This window comes from Platalea leucorodia (genome assembly GCF_965183815.1).
Source record: "Platalea leucorodia genome assembly, chromosome: 7".
Lineage (NCBI taxonomy): Eukaryota > Metazoa > Chordata > Aves > Pelecaniformes > Threskiornithidae > Platalea > Platalea leucorodia.
Window position 1 is genome coordinate 66,881,402 of NC_138829.1, and position 21,288 is coordinate 66,902,689.

The following is a 21,288-nucleotide window of genomic DNA, read 5'->3' on the forward strand; positions in this document are numbered from 1 at the left end:
TGCACCTCTCCTCTCCCTCGTGCCCTGGGAGGAGCAGTACCACCCTCCTGCCCACACCTTGGTCCAGCACCAGGGGGGAAAGGGTGGCTGCAAAATGCCCCCTCTCCCTTCTCTTAGATCTCATCCCATGTCCAATATTGAGATTGATTTTAGCCAGAAACATCCTATATAGCTGCCATGTCTACGCTTTAGTTCAAGTTTGGTACTGCTTTGGCTGTTTTCTAGAGGTCCTGTAGCTAGTTCCCTGGCTGTGACAATTGCCTTTTCTAGACTTTAATCAGACATTATGTGGAAAAAAGGGTTTCTTATGAGCAGTTGTGATTTACTTTCCTTTTTGTTTTGGTGTGAGGTGGATTTTTTGTTTGTTTGGTTGGTTTTATTGTTTTGTTTAAAGGTGAGGTGTGTTTTTTATGCTTCTCCATCTCGGTCTTTACCACCTTTTTAGTGCTACTGGACTGGCATAGCAGGGTGAGGGGATCTTTTGCTGTAAGTTTAAAATGTGTGTATAAAATATATTTAGTATGTGAGCTTTTACCAAAAGTGATTTGAAATTTCCAGCATAAAACTTTCAAATATGGACTTGCCCTGAACTGACAGTTAGCTTTATGAATGTGTAGATTAGAATAAAAACTCATTTACCTTAGGGAGAATTTGAGACAAGATCACTAAGTATTCTCTCTGATTTGTGTCAGAGAAAAATACAGTACAGAATAAATACATATTTTTCAGGAGTAATATATTGCACGTGTGATGAAAGGCTGCGTTTAATTTGCTGTGAATTCACAGAAGTGTGAATTTTAAGCAGCAGTGTGTGTTCCATACTCTGTCAACTTGTACAAATAACTTAGAAGCTGAAGGTATTTTAGAGTAGGGAAGAATCAGTCACAAAGTGATCATTATTTTAATGAGTAGAACTGCTTCTCCAGCTTACAGCACAAGGGACTACAGCAAATAAACCTGAAAGTACCAGTGGAGTTCGAGCCTCATCGCTAACTGAGGCCCGTACCGACCAAGTGTGAAACAGGACTGCATCTGCCTTCACGCCTCTGGGCAACATGACTCTGTGTGTGTCTGTAGGCATATACATACGTAATATTTTAGATGTATCTGGACATATATGTAGCAATATATTTCAACTTGCAAAGCTGGGCAGCTAATCCAGCTTTCTTCCCACGACAGGCGTTTGGAAATCTCTCTGGACTTGGGCTTACTGTCCACCCAGCCAAAAGAAGGTGGGACGTGCTGGAGGTAGCTCAGCATTGGCTAAAGAGGAGCTGTGCTGAAGTGATCCAAAAGAGATGTGAGTGTGCTGATATGCCCAAGAAGCTGCTTGCTTTCAGCAAGCTTTAAAAACTAGCTGGAAATCTGATGTACATAAAAAATATTTTTAAAATTGTGCATGAAGAGAATTCTATGGGATTGGATCCAACGTCCATTGTTACAAAATGCAATGGGAGAAGAAAGCTAGGACAAAAGAGAAAAGACATTTACAAATAATAAAATGGATACATATTTTTCCCGTTTCTCCACCTGTGCTGTGAGCCCGCTAGATGCAGCCAGTTGCTGACCACAGGCTGGATAGCTGATGTATCACGAACAGCACAACGGTAACATGGCGTTACAGCTTCTGGACTACAACCAGCTAAGTGAAATCACGTCCGTTAGCACCCTCTGGATACAGCCCAAAGCTTCTTCAGAGTTGTCGTGCAAACACCAATTTCCAGCTGCTTTTTCGTGCTGCTATGAGACGGTAGAGCCAGCTGGGCCTGGCGGTCTGAGAAGGCTGGGGTACCCGTGCTGGGTGACCCGCACGCGTCGGTGTTGCAGGCAGATCAGAAGCCAGACCCGAGAGCTTTGCAACCTCATTCTTTGGTGTGGCTTTGGAGATGAAGGAGAAAGAAACCCATCTGGGGCTTCCTCCATTATTTAGCCTGACCAGGTACCAGTGTAGACACCAGGAGGTCTGCTTTGCAGATAGTTATAGAAATACTCTCTTTTCCCAGTACGACTATAGTAATATGGAAACGTGTTTAAAATTAAAATTTGTGCATCAGGTTTGGGTGGGTAGTCTGACCCTCTCCCAGTTAAATTGGGTATCATGCCATAGCTCAGGGAGGTGTTGCAGGGATTAGATTAGGACTTCACATTTCCACTGATGAGCAGTTTTTATCAGTATTTGTACTCTATTCTGCATGAAATACTTTGTTGAATATACGGTAGCTTGAATTATGTTTATATATAATACTAAAGGATTTATACGCTGCAAATTGCAGGCAGGCAGAGTGATTGTGCTGTTGGGAACCTGGAGCCACAGCACCTCTATACCCACCCATCTTGTCTGCGTATGTGGCATACGCCTGCGATCTGCAAAGCTGCCTTTTTTTCTTTATTATTATTATGTTATTTATTTAACATTGATACCACATATTTTGGGGAAATGTGGACAGTTCAAGGAGGTATGCGTATATGAAGTACAATGTATCTATCTCAGGCATAAAGTATGAAATCCAGGGATCTATTGTGTGAGTTTTTAATACTTCACTGACAAAAAATCCCAGCAGTGCAAAATGAGATCCACTGAGAGCCTTGATTGATTAATTTTAATTTTTCATTTTGTTTTTTTGTGTTTTTTTTTTTTGTTTTGTTTTTTTTTTTCCTTGCAGCTGTTCAAAGCTGTGGATTTAGCCGTATTTTACCTATATGTTAAGTATACGGGACAAACCTGAATGGATCCAGGTCTAACCATATTTACAAACATTTGTAAATACCAATAATGACGTCGTATCTGTGTGAAGATGTTATGTGTGAGATTAGATATGAGCCCAAACTAGTAATCAGATCCATAATAGCTTTTAATGAACAGAAATTTGAATAAAACAGTTTTTAGAAAAGTAGAGAATAAAGCAGAAAATGTCTCTTCCCTATTAACCATTGCTATAAATCCCAAGATGTCTTGTTTTAAAGTTAGAAATTGCAATCTTCACTAAATGGTTATATGGAAAATATCACAGTTAAAGCACAGTACTGCTGGTGTCTTACAGAATATAGGTATTAACCTTTCCTCATCTTTTCTCCCTTTTATAGCAAAGGCAAAAAATACTTTCCTCGTGTTTCCAAAATCAATTATTAAAGGAGGCACTGAGAAATCAAATTACCACTAAAAGCCAGTTTTGTTATGCTATGTCTTAATGTCAAAACTTTGATAAAAATATTTCACTACGTCCTACAGAGGAATGGATTTGAACCACGCTATGCTAGGTCAGGACCAAATCCTAATTTAGTTTTATTTGATTATTCAGCCGAGATATCTGTTGACTGTAAATGATGAGCAGAAGCTATGGATGTGTTTGCAAGCTTATGTTAGGGTCTCACTTTTTTTGTGGGTTTTTTTTTTTTTTTTGTGCCAACAAATTTAATTCTACAGTTATTTAGTTCTGTAGTTGTAGTCCTACTGTTTTAGCCTACTCGGAAGAGACTAGGATTTATCTGACTTTCAAGGAATAGTTTGAAAATAAACAGCTGAAGAGAGCATGTCTGCGGGTGGAGGCGGGGTTATTTTGTCAGGCTGGCAGCACGGACGAGGGCGTCCTGCTCACTCTGCAGCTGTAAGGACAGTAAAGAATAAACTCGGTGGACATATTGTTGGGTATAAAACCAAATATTTTAAAATTCTTTCTCTTTCAATTTGGCATCTGAATATAGGGGAAAAAACCACTACTTTGGCTGCAGTAATTTTTACATAGCGCGATCTCTATTCAGAATGCAACCTAGAAAATATCCTGCAGACCAAGTCTATCTGAGGCGTGCTCTTGTATTTGGTGTAACAAAAATGGATCTGAGTTCGGTCACCACTTCTCTGTCAGCTGTGGAGTCAATAAAAAGTCTTGTGCTCTGTGATTTCTAGCTGCAAAGCGGCATCAGCATTCCTCTTCCTGACTTCACTCAAAAGTCTGGCTGCCCTGCAGATCTTAATTACATCTGTGCACGGCATCTGATGGGATTTCTGACCCTATCTGCCACCTCTACACTGAGATTTATTCCTGCTCCTAATGCAGAGGAAAATGAAGACGATGTATTCTCTGGTAGCACTACGGTTTCTGAGCTTATGGACTTAGAAATGTAGTAAAAGAAGTTATTTGTGGCTGTGATAGTAATCACGTGTACAGTGGGATATACAGAATACAGCATCTGTTGAATGAGATTTTGTATTAAAGTGGAGCGCTACCTAGAAAGGTGTGTATATAAAAATAATTCCACGGCAGTGGTTGCTTATTTTGATAATGAATTTTAGTTATGATTTATGCAATAGAGATGCCTCTCTGAAAATAGAGGAAGGTGCTGTTCGTAACAAAACTTTATTAAGTAATACTTATAAGCTCTTTTTGGATGCTCCCTTCCAAGCTTTCTAGGGAGGGCAGGTATATTTGTAGAGGAAAATTAAGGCATTGTGATACCCAGTCAGCCCAGTAAAGCGATAATCTTGCAAGCCATTTTGTGCACTGATTTTAAAAAGCAAATAAACTGACAGAGGTAGCAATGCATTTTATAGATTAAAAGTCCAGCGCACAGATAAATCCTAAATTGTTAAGAACAACAGGTTTCTTAGCTTATGGAACTCAAAAATATATTTGTGATGTTAGTTTCTGAAAAGAAAACACAAATTTTTTTTTTTTATTTTTTTTTGAGGTTAGACAATCTAGGTTTTGCTCATTCTAGTTAGAAGAAAGCTCAGTCCCTATTCAGGACCCTCTTCCTGAGGAGCCGGAGCCTTGACATGACCACATCCCAGTCCGCATAGGCACCTTCCAGGTGACGAGTCACTTCTGATCCCGACTGGTAGCTTTGGCGACCGTGAAGCACGCGCCAATTATCAAACGTCACTATGTCTCCTAGAAAGAGATTGCACAAAGTTCAGCATTTAGTATGTTATAGTTGATTCCTTCAAACTGGTAACATGGAGGTAGTTTATATCAACAGTTAGGGGGCAATAATTTCAAGTAGCTTGGCTGGAGATACACAGCAACGACAGTAATTTTAATTCAGCTGGTCATTCTCAACCAGAGAGGGCAGGTCCCTTTTGATCTCTGCTTCTTTTCTTGTATAACCAGGAGTTAAAAAGTAGAGTGGTAGGGGAGTCTATGCTGAGAAAAGCAGGCCTTGAGGGGAAAGGCAACTACAGCAAATCCACAGGAAGGATAAAAAGGGTGAAAGCCACTACGATGATTTTTATTTTATCAGTCTGGTACTATTTGTACTATACGCATCCTGCATTACTATCCCTGTTAAGGGAATTTTATCAGAACAAAGTCAAGCCATTGAAAGTTAGGAAATCTCATAATTAAGGCTAGCATGCCATTTTAATTTTTCTCCCTTGTGTGCCACCGTTATGATAAATCTCTAATTAAATAACCTTATAGTCTCTCTTTCCTTCTCCCCCTCCCCTCTACCACCATTTTGGTGAGTTAATTGATGGGATGGATGGTACTAATGCAATGTGAGGTACTTTGTTTTACCATTTATTATGTGATCTTATAAATTATTTTATTGCATGTTCGCAATAGAGAGAGATTAATTTCCTCACAGACATTTTAAAGCCTCGAGCATCGTAGTACATGAGGCAGTCAGATACACTAATGAATTTACTTTTGTAACATCTCTTGAGAGATGAGGGACTATTCATATCCTTATTTTATAGCTGGGGAATGAAAGAACAGAGATTAAGGCCAAAGTAGTTAAATATATGCATGGACTGACTTTTAAAGAGTAAAGGGCATTTTTGCAGCATGTTTTATGTTCAAAACACAGCCCTGTACAACTCTAGCTGAAGTTTAGAGCACTTAGCACTCCTGCAAATCTGCCTCCAGATGTCTTGCACAGGCCACCCAGAAAAAGCAGCACAGCAGCAGTGGCCTTCGGTAATTCACCCAGCATTACGCTGGCATTCGGTGCCTAAGCACAGACGATAACTGAATTCCCCACCGCGCTGTTCAGCTTCCTTCAGTCTTATGCACATTATGCATCTGTATCATCTTCTAGATGTTCTGCAACTCCTGCAGCCATTAGGAAGGTGCCCCACTAACAAATTAAAGTGGCATAAAGAAAGACGTATTGTTTGGCTTAATGTCCGTACTCTGCATCAAATGAAGCAGAGGAGAAAGTACGTGATTGTGTATCATTTAATGAACAGACACTGAATTGGGATGGCACAGCAGTCTTACACATGATAATTCCCATCTGTGGTGCTATCGATATGAGAAGTTACAATTTCCTATATGGTATGGGTTCTTGATGTTGTGTAAGGATACATTGGACTAATCAACAGATAGACTCTATTCCCTCCCTGCCTTTTTTTTTTTTTTCCTTATAGTGTAACAATGGCAAAAGAAATCTGTGAAATGAATGTAAGGATGCAGTATGAAATAAAATGGGTGACAGAAGGACTGACATTTCCTCTCAGTACCAGTGCTAACAATGCTCAAGTGTTTTGACTGTTAGGAAAAACGTGGGAAAAATCATGGCAAAGACAAGCAACTTACTGACCTGGTTTCAGCTTGTAAGTAAACTTGTGTTCTGCGCTGTTTAATAAATCATCAAATTCCTTTAGAGCTGCATAAAATGGCCTCACTTTTTCAGCTGGTATGTCAAACACCGTGTCTCTTGTTGCATTATTATAATTGATGCGAACCGCTTGGCCTCTGGAATCCACGCTATGAAACAGAGAAGGAAAGGAAAAGGAATGTATTATGATGTTGTTACTGAAACATTTTAAGATGGTTAAACAGCAATTGAACTCTCCTGCTGGAATTTCAGTATTTTTCTATAGTGAAATACAGATTGTTATTGGGTTGGATTTTGATAATTAAGCCTAACTAGGTAAAGGGATAATAAGGAGAAAGTGTAGACATTTGATTTACTCAAACATCTATATTCTATACATTTTAATTGTAGACTTGTAAACTTTTTAAATTCAGAAGAGATTATGATCATTTGCATTTGAGCTTTTTATAATATACGGTTCTTAATCTAAATGCTTCAAATTATGACGTCTCTTTGGCACAATACAGATGTACATCGGCTGGAATATAGTAACAGACCCAGCTGCTGTTACCCTGTGTCTGTACCTAGGAGCTGCTCTAATTACCACCACTTCTTGCTGGTGTGTGGCAAAACAAAATAAGGAAAACTGTGCTGTGGTGGTAGAAAGCAAAGAACAAGTAACTGGCAAAAAAAACCAACCGACCAAAAAAAAAAAACCCAACCCAAAATAACTACAGCCGAAGTTAAACCAGGGTTTCCCCACAAGGTGGCAGGAGCAGACCTTCTCCTACCAACATGTAATCCACCATACAACAGGGATTTTATTTTTCGATGTTGTTGAAACTACTCACTCTATAATCCTTTGTTTACATTGCACAGCAAAATCACAGTAGTCCACCCCAACATCTGTATAGTCTACAGCAGTAGAGGTCAGGATTTGATACGCTTGAGGATTTTGTTTCTTCAGCTTGTTGGATACGTGAAATCCATCTACAACTTCACTTTCACCTCCTGTACCTGTTTGCTTTATACAGTGGAGAAACTGAACCTGGAATGAATTGACATCTCATTATGAGAAGAATTAGCTTGCATATTTAACAGTTAATTAGTATCAGTTCCCTCATAGCTGTGGTTCTGGGTTTTTGTTTTGTTTTGTTTTTAGCAAAACACTGAGTTCCCATTACTGCAGCTTCACAGCACTCTGCCACCACTATCACACATGCAGAAAATTAAAGTAGCATGTTCATAAATTCATCCCATTTGGGATATCTTCTAACGCTTGCAACCTGCAACTCAACTGCTAAGCTCTGGTCTCGCTTCTTTGAGTCCCTCTTTGTGACAGTCATATAATTTTAAATGCATTGGAGTCTTATCTCAACAAGGAGGATTAGTTTTCTCTTGCAGCAACAAAACCTACTGTGAATTACCTGCTTACAAAGGGGAAAAGGTGGCTCTCGTAAAAGGCAACAGGCCCAGCGTCTCTATCATAAGGTAGGATTAAGACAGTTTCATTTCACTTCACAGTGAAATTGCCAAGGCATAAGACAGAGCAGAAAGCCTAACCTGGGCTCTTGGTTGCACCAGTGTAAATCTGAGCTGCTGACATAGGCAGTAAAACTCCCTGTGGCATTAGAGAGCCCAGCATCACACAGAGTAACCGTTCATCTCAGCCAAACTACACAAAATATATCTGTCATACCGATGGTAACAGCGTTCACCTTTCCCTTCCATGATGGTGAATTATTTCTGAGACCACTAGGAGAAAAAAAACCAAAACAAACAAAAAAAAAACCCAGGAAGAGAAAGAGAAGCAGAGAACGGGGTTTGCCCTAGCATCTCCTCACGAGGTGGGCCCTCAGACCTTGATGATGGTGATGAAGGGGGGAAACTGAAATCTATTAAGCCCTATTCCATCCTTACTCCACATTAATGAACAGCATCTAAATAATTTTAATAGGCGATATTAGTGTGAAGTATTTGGCACTTACTTGTAGGTAAATCACATTGTTTTTTGTTTAATTATAGAAACAACTGATACAAAGTACTCCACAACATGAGAAGGGGAAGTTGTAGGTATGAAGCTTATAGATGCAAACTTTCCCAGGGTTATCTTTGTTTCTTTGCACCTGTTCCTACTACTTTTCAGTTCTCTGGTGAATTATGTGGATCAGGCTCTGATATGACAGGGACTAGATGAAAATGTATTTTCTGTGGTTGTTGTCCAGCTTTACAAAATGTCCCTTTTCTGTCTAATTATGAAAGGGCAGATAAGGGTCTAATTTCATTCAATTTATAGAAAACAGAATATAACATCTTAATTATATTTCTTCTAATATATTCTCCTCCTGAGGTGAACATACGTGTCCTAAGATGTCACAACTTGACTACAGCATATGGACACCCAACTTCTTCAATATAATGAAAGCAGCATCAAAAGCACGTACAAGACCCTAATGCTTTCTGATATGGTAGTATTCCTAATACTTTGTGAGTTTCCCTTTAAAAATGATGGCATACACAATGGGCTTGTTATGCAGAACTTACATCACAATGTATATATTGCACACCTATGTGTATATAGATTGTTATACGTAGATTAATATATTGTTATTTTCACATTGCTCTTTTAATACAAAATTCAGAGTCGCCGAACGCTAACCATATTTCACGCTATAGGAACGTTTCCCTTTCCCCTTTTGTGTTGTGAAATAGTCAGCAGATTCACCTTACCCCAGGTGGGTGCTGCAGAACAGGGTAATCGGTGTGAAAACACAGTTTCCCCGTTGTATAAGCCACGTTGTTAGCATCCGCTTTGTCTTGCACTTGCCAAGTTGGTCTTTATAACGAATGGGAAAAGAGAAAACATGTTAAAACAGCCAGCCAGCATGCCAGACAGTACACACTGAAACTATGAAATCACAGTACAAAAGAGTCGTTCCATCTTTGAACACGAAAATATTGTAAAATTATAAGGAAATACTGATTTAGCAGTGTTCCCCCACCCCAGCAAAGGCGGCTTATTTCAGCAGTCCTAGATGCAAGCTAGAAACATAAGCGTGCCAAGGGACATCTGGGCCCAGCCTAGTATCTAGAAGAATGATGGCTTTCCAGTGGTGGTACTTTGCTGAAGGCAAAGATCAGTCGAAGACACTAACCAGGAGGTACCTGCTAGGATAAATCATCATCTTATTACTGAGGCTTCAGAAATGAGAGAGTGGAAGTTGGTCCATTTCTTTTGCCAACCTTCCATTTTTTTTCTTGTCAGGTGCAGGACATTATCAATGAAATATGAAATTGTTAAAGGCTGTGTAACTTTCCCTAAAAGTTATTTTTAAAGCTTTATGATCTTAGAAAACACTGAGTATCCTTTGCAGGGGGATCTTTCCTGTAACTTGAAGACTTGTCGCTAAAGGAAAATGTCTTGATTTGTATGTTGACTTTGTAGCTTCTTCCCTCTCTCTGACTCTCTTTCTGAGAACTACCCCCATTTATTTTGTTACATAGTTTCTGTCTTGAAATCTGACAAAATTCAGTAAGAAAGTACTGACAACTGCAGGGGGAAAAAAAAACCTCCTAGTTATGACAATGACACGAATACATCACGTTGCAGCACAATCAAAATCTGTTCCGAGTGACACATCCTGCAGGAGAATTTAAGACCAAGAACCACACGTTTTGTTTGTACAGAGTTCACAAGACTGAAGACGGTCCTCAGCAGATGCACGTTATAGATCCAGACATTTGTCTGGAAAAGTGTAAGTCACCATATGCAGTCCATGTAATCACAGGAGCGTAAGTGATTTAAAAGAAAATACGAACCTCATTTTCCCTTGTGAAATACTATAGACCAAATATATTATGTTTCAGACGGTGTGTGTCTAGCATTACTTCTTAATAATAGTTTAAAAAGAAAATCGGCTAAAGAACATGCAGACTAAAATGATTTATATATAGTATACAAACATTTTTGTTCTAGGAGTTGTATTTAGTATAGAAACTACATAAAATGCTAAAACTAAATGTCCGAAATTGCCAGGGGGCAACCCCCCTTGAATATTTGCAAGTGTGTTTAACTGCCTGGGAGAAATAATTTTTATTATTTGGTACAGCACATATTCATCAGTACATGACTTCAGTACTCAAGTATGATAATTTCAACCACACTTCCGTAGTTCCCAATTTTACAGCCAAAAAATAGCCCATTACATCATCCTTGTTGTTAGTGTTGAAGGTAGCTAGGTTCATTGTATCTTTAATTTAAAAGGCTCCAGTGTCACTTGATGGTTCTGAAACAATTTAACACATTTTAATTGTCTCATTTATATGCAATATATACAATTGCTGGAATGGTCGTACTTTATAAAATCGTTGTAAGGTTTTGCAAAAGCGGTCAGTGCTTTCGCGCTGTTACGTTTTGCGAGGGGAGCTGGTCCCCGGCAACTTCATTCCCACGCAAGAAGCTTTGGTCAAAGCTTGAGTTACTGACTTGAAGTCAGCAATGCTAATACGGAGCTGAGCTCTGAACGGGAAAAAATCAACCTTACTTTGTCAGAGTCTCAACTGAGCTGAAGTATCAACTCAACCACGGGGAGAGTGCAGGAGAAACAAAGGAAGAAAATGTGGCTAATGTTAGAGGACTCTTGGCCCTTAGGGAGAGCAAAGCAGGGTGGAATGGTTTATGGTTTAGTAATTAGGGTCAGATTCCAACATCAATTGCTCAGGCTGTTTGACAGAGGAGGAAATTTGGCACCAGGCAGGTGTAGCAATTTTTTGCATTAAGTGGCAATGTGGGCTCAGTCTCCCTGAGCAGAAAACTAGCCTGTCTGTTACATCCTTAATCTTGCAAAACCGCTGCGCTAGGAACTGAAGCCACGCTTGAATCATCTGGTCTTGCACTTCATTAAAAATCTAAGTCTCAATAATAAGAGATTTGGGACCCGTGTCCTTCTCTTGCAGCTGAAGCCCTCTGGGAGGTGCAGACGGTTTGGCTATTTCAGTGGGAGGGCAGGGGCCCCGAAGGAAGCCTTCACGCCACCCCAAGCCCCGGACAAGGCTTCAGAACAGGGGAGGAGCACAAGGTCTAGGGCATAAGAAGTTGGAGAAATTAATCGTTGGTGTGACCGGAGACCTTGTTAACGGAGTTTTGCTTCCGGAACGTAAAGAAAAAGGTTAATTTAAAAGTGTGGAACCCCTTGATGTTGTTATATGGCTGACACAGAGAATGTTTCCACTTTTTACAGTAATGCTATTTTAGGTAGCATGTACCAAACAGACATCTAGATGAGAAAAAAGGCTTTTGTTTTTCCACGTGTCAGGGTTATATTCATTGCTGTTACATTTCAGTTTAAAATTCACGGCCCTGTTGAGGTGAAGTTATATTTGGCAAGCTTGCCAATTCCAAATTTATCCTTTTATTTATAACATTTGGTAGGCCTTGTATTTGGGTGCTAGTGAAATAGCAAGGGAATTACCCAAAGTTATTATTTTATTACAGTTGTAAAAGCCACCTCAGAATTGGATGCCAGTAAGAAATGAACTTCTGTTTTAGATGTGACGAAATGGACTGTAAAATGCTGCTCTGAGTCTGTTGTTAAGACTGAAAACTGAATGGAGTTTCTGCCACTGCGAGAAATATGTAATAGCAACGAGACCAGGCACTACAGTAACTATAGCTGAAAATGAAACAGGTTAAATTAGGAGAAAAGATACTATAAGCAAGTCTTTTCTTCTCCATAATATTTTTAGGCTGCGTTCCAGCTATACATGGTAAAAAAAAAATAAGAAATTTGTTCCTTATAAAACGCTTACCCCTCCCAAGTATCCAAAAATAAGCCAAAACCATTGAAGTCCTTTTCAAGAGTTCATGTGATGAATTACACATTTAACAAACACTGGGTTATTAAGCTGTTTGAATAGAGTTCTCTAACCATCTTCTGATATGTTTAGCCTGTTACCACAGGCTAGTGGTAGTAAAACATTCGAAACTAGTTTTGTGACTTAACTTTTAAAAAATACTTTATGGATAGTTTCTTAAACCACTACATGTAATAACAGAAAGTGTATGCATGATTCTGCTTGTATTTTCCAGTACTTGAGAAATTCCTCCTTCCTTCCTTCTTTTTTTTTAAAAAAAAAGGGGGGCGGGGGGCTCTTAAGGAAAAAAAAACCCCTAATCTGAAAAGCAATTTTAAAAAAAATTTCAAAGCATTAATCATAACATCACCAGTATGGCGATGAGAGCAGCAACATTAAGATGTCAGGCTGCAACATGTGTGCCTCTACATGTGTGCTTGTGCACAGAGAGGAAGGAGACTTGGTTTATAGTTGTGCAGTAAAATGGACAGCAACTCTTTTGAGCAGGTTTAGCATTTTGCAACCCAACTTTCTATTTACAGCCTTCGCAATTAAAGAAACTCATCTTAAACAGAGGAAAAAGATAAACCAACTCCTTCTTACAACGCATTGAGAAGACAATGCTCAGAAGCAGTGTCTCAAACCATACAGTGGTCTGTAAACCATACACACGCAAACAGATGATGCTTTTATAGAACATTTTCTATAGACTTCATCCAATGCCAGAAGAACTCAACGGCAGGCAGTATCCTTCGTCTCGTACACCTCCTCGGCAGGATAACGGGGCTGTACGATTGTGGCAGCTTACCTTTGTACTACTGTGAGTGTTCTCTTTGAATAGGTATGCTTTTACTGCATAGCCTTAACAAAGGCATCCTTACAGTGCATCTGGGAGACAGCTAAACAGCATCTGATCTCCGAACTGGAGAAATGAAAGCCAAGACGTAAGGAATAGCACACTCGCCCCAAATCAGCTCATTGAGTCTGGCTCTGAACTCCAGAGCAGGCTGTCTTTGTGGGTACAGTTACTTTCTCTCCTTGCAAGTTGGCAACATATTCTGAAAAAGAAAGTGTGTTCAACAATTTTGGTTCTCTCCCTGAAAGTCTTGGCTCTGCTAATATGCACGTTGTATCATACACATCCTACCCCTTTTATAACTGCCTTTCCTTTAGCACTGGAGCAGATGCTTTTTTTTTCCGAGCTGGACATTGGTCTGTACGTAGCTTGTTGACTTCACCCTGTGCAGACCTGGTTTTTGTTGTTTGAAATCCAGACTAGTCTGCAAAACTGATATTCAGATGTCAGGCTCTCTTTTACCTTATGCTTTACAGATTTTAATTTAATATTGCAAATTCAACATAATCATACACAGAAACATAATTAGCAACTGTCAAATGATCTAGAGTAAATCTAACCATGGTGGCTCAATTGGGATGATGTAAACCAGACTTCAAGACTTTCAAATACTATTGCTGTGTTTAAAAACAAAAAAAAAAAAAGAAAAAAAACAAAAACCAAAAAAACACCCCTCAACTAAACTCAATATTCTTACTAAGTATGTTTTCTTTGAAATGCAGAATTCTTAGGCAATTGGAAAATTTCCATAACATTGAAACCCTCTTTCTGCAGCCTAATAAATACATGAATTAGCAAACAGGTTTTGGAAAAGCAAGGAGACTGACAGCCTTTTATTGTTCCTTTATTGTGAACCCTAGTACTTAAGGAAACATAAAAATAAGGTTTAATCAACATCAACAGTAAATCTGATTTAAACAGTGAAAGGAGCTCTAACCATTACTTGCTCAAACGGTGTGGACCAAGGCCACGGTTCAACCTTGACCTTGTATGGAACATTAAGGAGCGGGAGGTTCTTTGTAGGATGTACTAAAATGACAAGTCTCCCCAGGGCAGCCTGAATCTGTTGCTAGCTGAACTTAGACAAGGAAAGTATATCCTACAAGTTATTGCACATTTATACAATATGGGACTTTTCAGTCTCTCTTAAACATAGCAGAGTTATCATAAGCTGGATGTTGCAGACAGTTTCAAACAGACTGTTAGCAGTAATTTCAAATCGCAAGGATGATTAAGAGCTGAGCCAGAGTACCAGGCAGAATGGTAGATTTTTTTATTTTACAATGCTGCTGAGTTAAATATCAAAAACTTTTGAATGCCTTAGTGGAAAAACATGTTACAGGGCTCAGCAGATGGACAACAGCTGAAACACAGTGGGCTGCCATGTCAAGAACATTAGTCTGGAAGATTTAAAGATCATTTCCAGTTTTAGGATCTATGAACTTCTTCTAGATCCAGTTTCTCATCCCTGAGACTTAGGAAAGCAACTAAAGGTTCTGTTGTAACCCAAGCACAAATCCATGGCATATGTTGAAGGGGTTGTATGGGTTTTTTTGTTGTTGTTTAGTTTTTTTGGTTTGGGGTTGTTTTTTTTCCTTCTCCCCTGAGGTATATTTTCTTTTATTATTAATTTTATTATTATTATTAATTATATATTTTCTTTTAGTGGTATGCTTTAACAAAGAACCAACATTTTTTATCGTTATCTGGGGCTTGTTATATTCGTTCCTAACTCAAAATGCTTGTGCAGCTGTCTGGATACAAACAGAACCAATGTTTCATCCTTCAGATACCCCAGAGAGCTGGGAAACACCCTCAGATATGATCAGGGTTGGATACTTCTAAGAATCTCATAGTATGTGTTATTTGCATCACATCAAAACAGAAATAGAAAGCAGTACTATTTTTATAATGATGCACATTTTAAATTGAGACTGCAGTAGGCTGCCAAACATAGAAGTGCTTGACATTAGGAATGCTTTTAACAGTAGAAAATGTTTCGTAGCACTGGGTGAGGTTTCTGCGTCCAGCAGGGGGTTCTGCTCCCATTTATTTCAGTAGGATTAACCTGACTGAATCCCAGTTAACTTTGCAAAGCACTTTTCCTTCTGGCACAGTAAGCAGAACGAGGACACCACACCTTAATGAAAGCACATTGTCTTAACTACCCTAGTACATTTATACATTACTCCCTTTAAAGCTTTACAAATATTTATCATGGCTGTTGTAACTGACAAAAAGCTTCATAATATTAATGGCATTTTAAAGCAGTTATTCTCTCCATCCCTTCTTTTTGGAAGACAATAAGAAAAAAAACATTACATTCTCACAGGCTGTTGTACATGGTATGAGTTCGCTTCAGTTTCTGTTGATTTCTAGATTTCTTGAGCCAGCTTTCCTGATTTGAAGTGTGGGGAAATATTCTGCACAAACAGGTTGACTTTCAACATAAATGAAACAAAAATGAAGGATGGAGATTGGGTCAGAAGCAACTTACGCACTGCTAGATGTTGCTAGGATATCACAATAGCTATTTCTCTGCCTCTTAGTTCACTAAATCTAAAAGCCAGCAGCATCAATGACATCTTTTTCCACAGCTGATGAGGGAAGGATACTTGCAAAATGAAGATGTAACAGTAAGTCTTAATAAGCGACATAATTTGAAGAAGGGACCTTTTGTTCACCTTCCTCCCCTCCACCTCACAATTAACATTCTCAATTAATGTATTTTTCCTGATATCACAGTGTCACTTTTACCAACCTCACCTGCATTGCATGTTCCAGCAGGGCTCATAGGTGCCTTCACACGGGAGTGTTAAGGGGCAGAAAATCTTTCCTTCTGACTTGCAGTCCTGAGGGAATGTGCTCTTCCTGGCCAAGGTTGAAATTTTTTCCCCACTTTATTTATTTTAGCTTTTTTTTTTTTTTTTTTTTAGACAAAGGAGGAGACACTGGTTATTGCCCACATGGGTTGTTTGCTTATTCTCTGAACTAGAGGTAAATCCAAGGGAAGGAGAACTCTTGCCATAATTTTTATTATCTTTTATTCTATTATGGGGGAGAACGGACCTTTACAGATGGGGAAACCCTGAGTGTTCTGGTTTTGGTGGCTATTCAGGCACACCAAGAAATCACAACTATGATTAAATATTGCTATCTATTTTTGTCATTTTTTTTTTTTTTAAGAATAAGCACACATCCAAATAACAGGTTTTTTATGCACATTGTAAAAAATTATACCAACAGCTGGGGATGAGGGACAGGGCAATATGTTCGCTAATAACACTGCTCCTTTACTTGGCTAGATGGAGGTCACTGACTCAGCTCAGCAAGATGTGAGCTACCATCATCATTTGTTTCCTCGCCTAGTAGGTGCTCGAGGAGGTAGAGGTTCAGTTTACCACCTCTTGGCATCAAACAGATGATTTACAGGTTCCTGCTTGCACTCCTGCAGGCTGAGCTCATATTTTTGCAAAAAAGCAGTTTTAAAAAAATGCTTGCTGGGACCAGTTGTGGCTTTCCAGAGCAGACTCCGTTGAAAGCAGGGAAAATGGGTAGTCTGCCCATCTTGGTGATGTGAGACACAATAACATCTAAGTCTTACCTATTTCCATGACTCAAAATCAGGCTAAGAAAAAGCTTCAGTACAGATACATTCCTCTGTTCAGGAGGGGACTGTATTAGGGATTTCTGATTTTGTCCATGGTATAGATAAGTACGGCTGTCTTGTGGTTATCTTTTATTTGACATTGTCTGTTTTCAGGAATTTTTCCTTCTCTCAGCAGTTAATGTTATAGCTTCTGCTCTTTACATACCCTGCCTGTGATAGCAAAGCAATCCTCTCATACAGAACATTAATTGACACCATGTTTTCTAACATGCAGAGAAGAAAAAATTTCACCTTGTTTTCATAAGGTAATCTACAAAAGAGGCTCAGCAAGCTGAAGTGAAATACGTTAGAGGTGATTACATAGACGGCAAAGCAAGGATATTAAAAGCCAAACTCACCCATAAAAAGTGAGACGCAGGAACCCAATCCTGTGGCCAAGCTTAACCAACTCTCCCTGCCTAGTAGCAGCTCCCGTTAGAAGCACGATTCCTACTTTCTTTAGGATGCACAGCCACTTGTACGCGCTTTCATCATTGTACATGATTTCTTCAAAAGGCATTTTGGGAAGTTGCAGGTCTGAGCCCCAGTACTGGCGTTCTGAAAGGGCAGAAATAGAGAAACATGTGCTTAGGCTGCTTTAGCATCAAAGCTCAGGGCACAGTCGAAATACGAAGTGAATAGGATTTTTATGCATTTGTGAATACACCCTCAATCCTGCAGTCAACCACCTGAAACTGGGTCCCTGAGTTTGCATGGAAAACAAGGAATATTTATGACGAAATTCAACAAAACATTGCTATTAAAAAAAATTAAATCAGAAGTTGAATGAAAAACCATTTGAAAGAGTTGTTTTTTTTTTTTTTTTTTTTTTGTTAACAGTACATCAAAAATGTGCATATTCCTTTTTCTGTCTGTACTGGTGAACGAAAAGAGTGAAAATTTGAAACTGTGACTGCTATCCTCGTCTAGGATAAAATAGCATGGAGCACCCTGAGATCTCCCACAGGGTATTATTGTATGGATATATAATAATGAACAGATTATATTCCCGACGAAGGAACAGAAGGCACACATCAATGCACCACCTTAGAAGCAGAGTAACTACATCAATTGCATAAGTGCACAATTAATTTTATTTTGTAAATTTGTCTTCATCAAATCACATCCAGATATGTTAAATTCTGCAGGATGGTGTAATTCCTTGTCTTTTCCTCTGCAGATTTTTTGTGAGCATTTATCTTCTTTCAGGAAGATGCAAATGAGAGCCCCAGATGTTAATAAATCCAAGCACTGCCAGAAGGTAAAGAAAATGATGGAAAGATTGAGTGATCAACAAGAAGTTATGTCATGCCCATTCTCAAACAAAATTGATTAAAGAGCATATGACAATAGAAGAGTGTTAGAACTGCTATACCGTAATCAGACATTGGCTTGCTGAATAGACTTTGTGATACAAAAGGTGGAAACTGCAGCCATTTGTTAGAGGCAGGTATAGACTTACAGGCAGAATGGGAAGGGCTTTTGAGCCTGGCTTTCTTTCAGACCTTTTTTGCTCCCCTCTTTTCATCCCCTCAAATCATCAGCAGCTGCGTGGTACATCATCCAAAGCTTTAAAAGTAGTGAAAATATGTGCAGCTTTAAAATTAAATGCTGCTTAGCCTCATCCTTTTATGTATTTACAGATGCCCAAATACTGCTAAATCTGTACCTTTCTCTAACAGTATACCTATACCTGTATCTATAGTGGGGATTTTTAATGTGTGACCAATTCTTATTCCTATTTTCTAGTATCACAGCTCTATAATGGTTATTCATTTTGATTTAATAATGCTTTTTAAAAATCTCATAACCTATCCTAAAGCAATGACATTCTGGTTGAGTTGAAGAATTATCAAATAGATGTCACCTGATACAGAGAGAGGGGAAAAAAGTAAAAACACTGCGTCATAACTAGAAAACAAAAACAATTATTTTTCTCTTAACTGTATTATTTTCTGAGGAAGAATGTGCTCTGGTGTCAGACAACACGGCCTTATATCCATTTGTAAAGATACTCTACAGAAGAGACAAGCTTCAACATACAGTGACAAAATAAAGGAAAAATTAGATATGATCATGAAATCTAGGCGGATTTTTCATGTTATGAAGGGCTACGCAATACAGATCTCATCTTCCAACATGATTAAGTTCTGAAAATCATGCCTATGGTATTCTGCATTCAACAAAACTGTACACACTTAAAATTTTGATCTGGATCACCGTGCTGGAGGCTGCACCTGGAAAAGGAAAGGCTTGTTACACGCCTAGCCAGGCAGACGGACACGAAGGCCCCAGGCACGCCGCGGGAAGGCACAGTGACTGCTCGCAGTGTAAGTCCCACTCTGCCTACTTTAAGTGCCAGGATACATCCCCCACCTGATTAGGCTTTCCCAGAGGAGAATACACAACTCCTCTAGCATTGATCTTGGCATCTGGCCACCACTGAAGGCAAGGTGATGATTTAGCCACAACTTCAACGATGGTAGCCAAGGTCTTAGGGCAAAGCCCTTGGCTGTTCTCTCTGATCTCCAGGAGCACGTGCTGACTGTAACTCCTGGTGTGTTGCTGCAGGTCACTTGGGCGCACGCTGGCAACCAAAACCAGCATCCTCTGGGCTGCTGCACTAGATGGGAAGAGGACAGCTCCCACCAGGCAGGGGGAGAGGAACTCCGGAACTCAGCTGAGGACTAGCCCTGTCTTCCCAGCAAGTATTTTTGCTCTGCTTTCTGTCTGGGCATTAAGGTGTGAGTGCACCTGGATTCTGGCTGCCCCAATCAGATTCTGGGCTGTGGTGTTATTTATTATTTATTATTTATTATTTATTATTTATTTCTTGCTTTTATTTTTCTTCTTCTTCGTTTATTTTCCATCCTCTTTCCTGTGCACTTCCTTCCTTTCAAGGAAGGAACATTCAAGGCCAGGCTGGATAGGGCTCTGAGCAACCTGATCTAGTCGTAGATGTCCTTGCAGGGCGGATGGACTAGATGATCTTTAACGGTTCTTTCCATCCCAAAGCATTCTGTGATTCTTTCTCCATGAGGCAACCTTAGATTTTGAGACCTTGACTCGAGTAGAGATGTCAAGACTGGGATTTTCGCTCTCATAAGACCTTGAATACAAAGGTAAGAAGAAATTCCTACCAGTGGGTCTAATGAAGATTGGGTTGTCTTAGCCTGTGTTGGGGGCACTCTCAATTCCAGTGCGAGCCATAGGAATGGCTCAAACATTTACAGAGCTAGGCAGCCCCTTCACATGCACCTAAAAATAGCTTTTCCCTTCCTGTCCTGTCCCAGGACAGAAGTCCCACACCTTTCACTTCATTCCTCCCAATTTCAGGCAACATTCACTTTTCTCCAGGTGAGATACAGACACAGAGATGAAGAATTTAGAACTTATCTCTCACTGCTCTTTGTTTTCAGGACTTTGGATGGCTCATGGCAAATGGTAAGGGAAGGTACCCACACTCGCCCAAGGGTGAGCCCAGTCCCAAGACTCCCTGTCAGAGTTCAGAAGTGCAGCCAGGAGAGAAGTGCAGGCAAGCTGTTCCCCCAGCCCAGGCCTCACCAGCTCCTGCGACGCTTGCAGAGGTGTTTGGGCTCTGGCCCAGAGAGGAGAAGTGTTACGCAGGAGAGCAGCCCTTCAGGTCGATGGTGTGGCTGGAGCCCTCCTTTCAGAGAGGGTTCAGGAAAAGACGACAGCTGCTTTCCACTTCTTGTGGTCCACAGCAGCAGATGGCAGCTAATGGGGGAAGCCGGCCCAGTTATCCGTGTCTGAGGCCACACGTAACTGAAGGAAGTCTTGGGAACCTGCTGGGGGAAAACCTCTCCAGTTACTCATGTCTGAGGGTATATATGTCTAGAGTAAGTCTTGGCAGCCTCCCCAGGATGTGCCCTCAAGGAAACACATAGTCCTTCAAGAGGACTCCAACAGGGATGTTCACCACTGTGGCTGCAAGGCCTCCCACCACAGAGCAAGGTAGCCAGAGTGGTGGCCTGTTGCACACAAAAAGTAGAAGCAAGTTAAGCAAGATACAAGACTTGTCTTAAACACAGACGTAAGCCCACTAAGATAATGTAACCAGTGACTGCGTGTAAGCATTTTATAGCATGGTATACATTCTAATAGCAAAATCAGCAATTGGCATTTTATGAAATAGCTAAGAAAAACCACACACAGAATAAGTAAGTGCAAAGAGGAAGATAACTGCACGTGTGAAATATAGGAAACAAGTACAAGAAGTGTGAAAGAGAGAACAAAGCCACATGTACAGCAGGTAGAGAAGATAATTGGTGAAGCTGAAGGAACCCCACAGGACAACAGGAAACATGCTGGAAAAAACCACACGAAAAAAGTCCTGGTGGGAAAAATGAAACAACTCAGTCACAAGGAGGTG

General features: G+C 39.9%; 1 protein-coding gene across 1 annotated transcript in view; it reads right to left on the reverse strand.

Annotated features, from left to right (window-relative positions):
- Positions 1-4,418: 4,418 nt before the first annotated feature.
- The window catches only part of BBOX1 (gamma-butyrobetaine hydroxylase 1), a gene marked incomplete at its 5' end in the record, with an annotated part of 28,726 nt that continues 11,856 nt past the window's right edge, over positions 4,419-21,288 (reverse strand). The window contains 5 exons of the mRNA XM_082317358.1: positions 4,419-4,889; positions 6,541-6,707; positions 7,389-7,585; positions 9,268-9,373; positions 17,255-17,453. Of these exons, the coding sequence (XP_082173484.1) occupies positions 4,729-4,889; positions 6,541-6,707; positions 7,389-7,585; positions 9,268-9,373; positions 17,255-17,453 (830 nt within the window). The 3' untranslated portion in view covers positions 4,419-4,728. The remainder of the gene's footprint in view (positions 4,890-6,540; positions 6,708-7,388; positions 7,586-9,267; positions 9,374-17,254; positions 17,454-21,288) is intronic.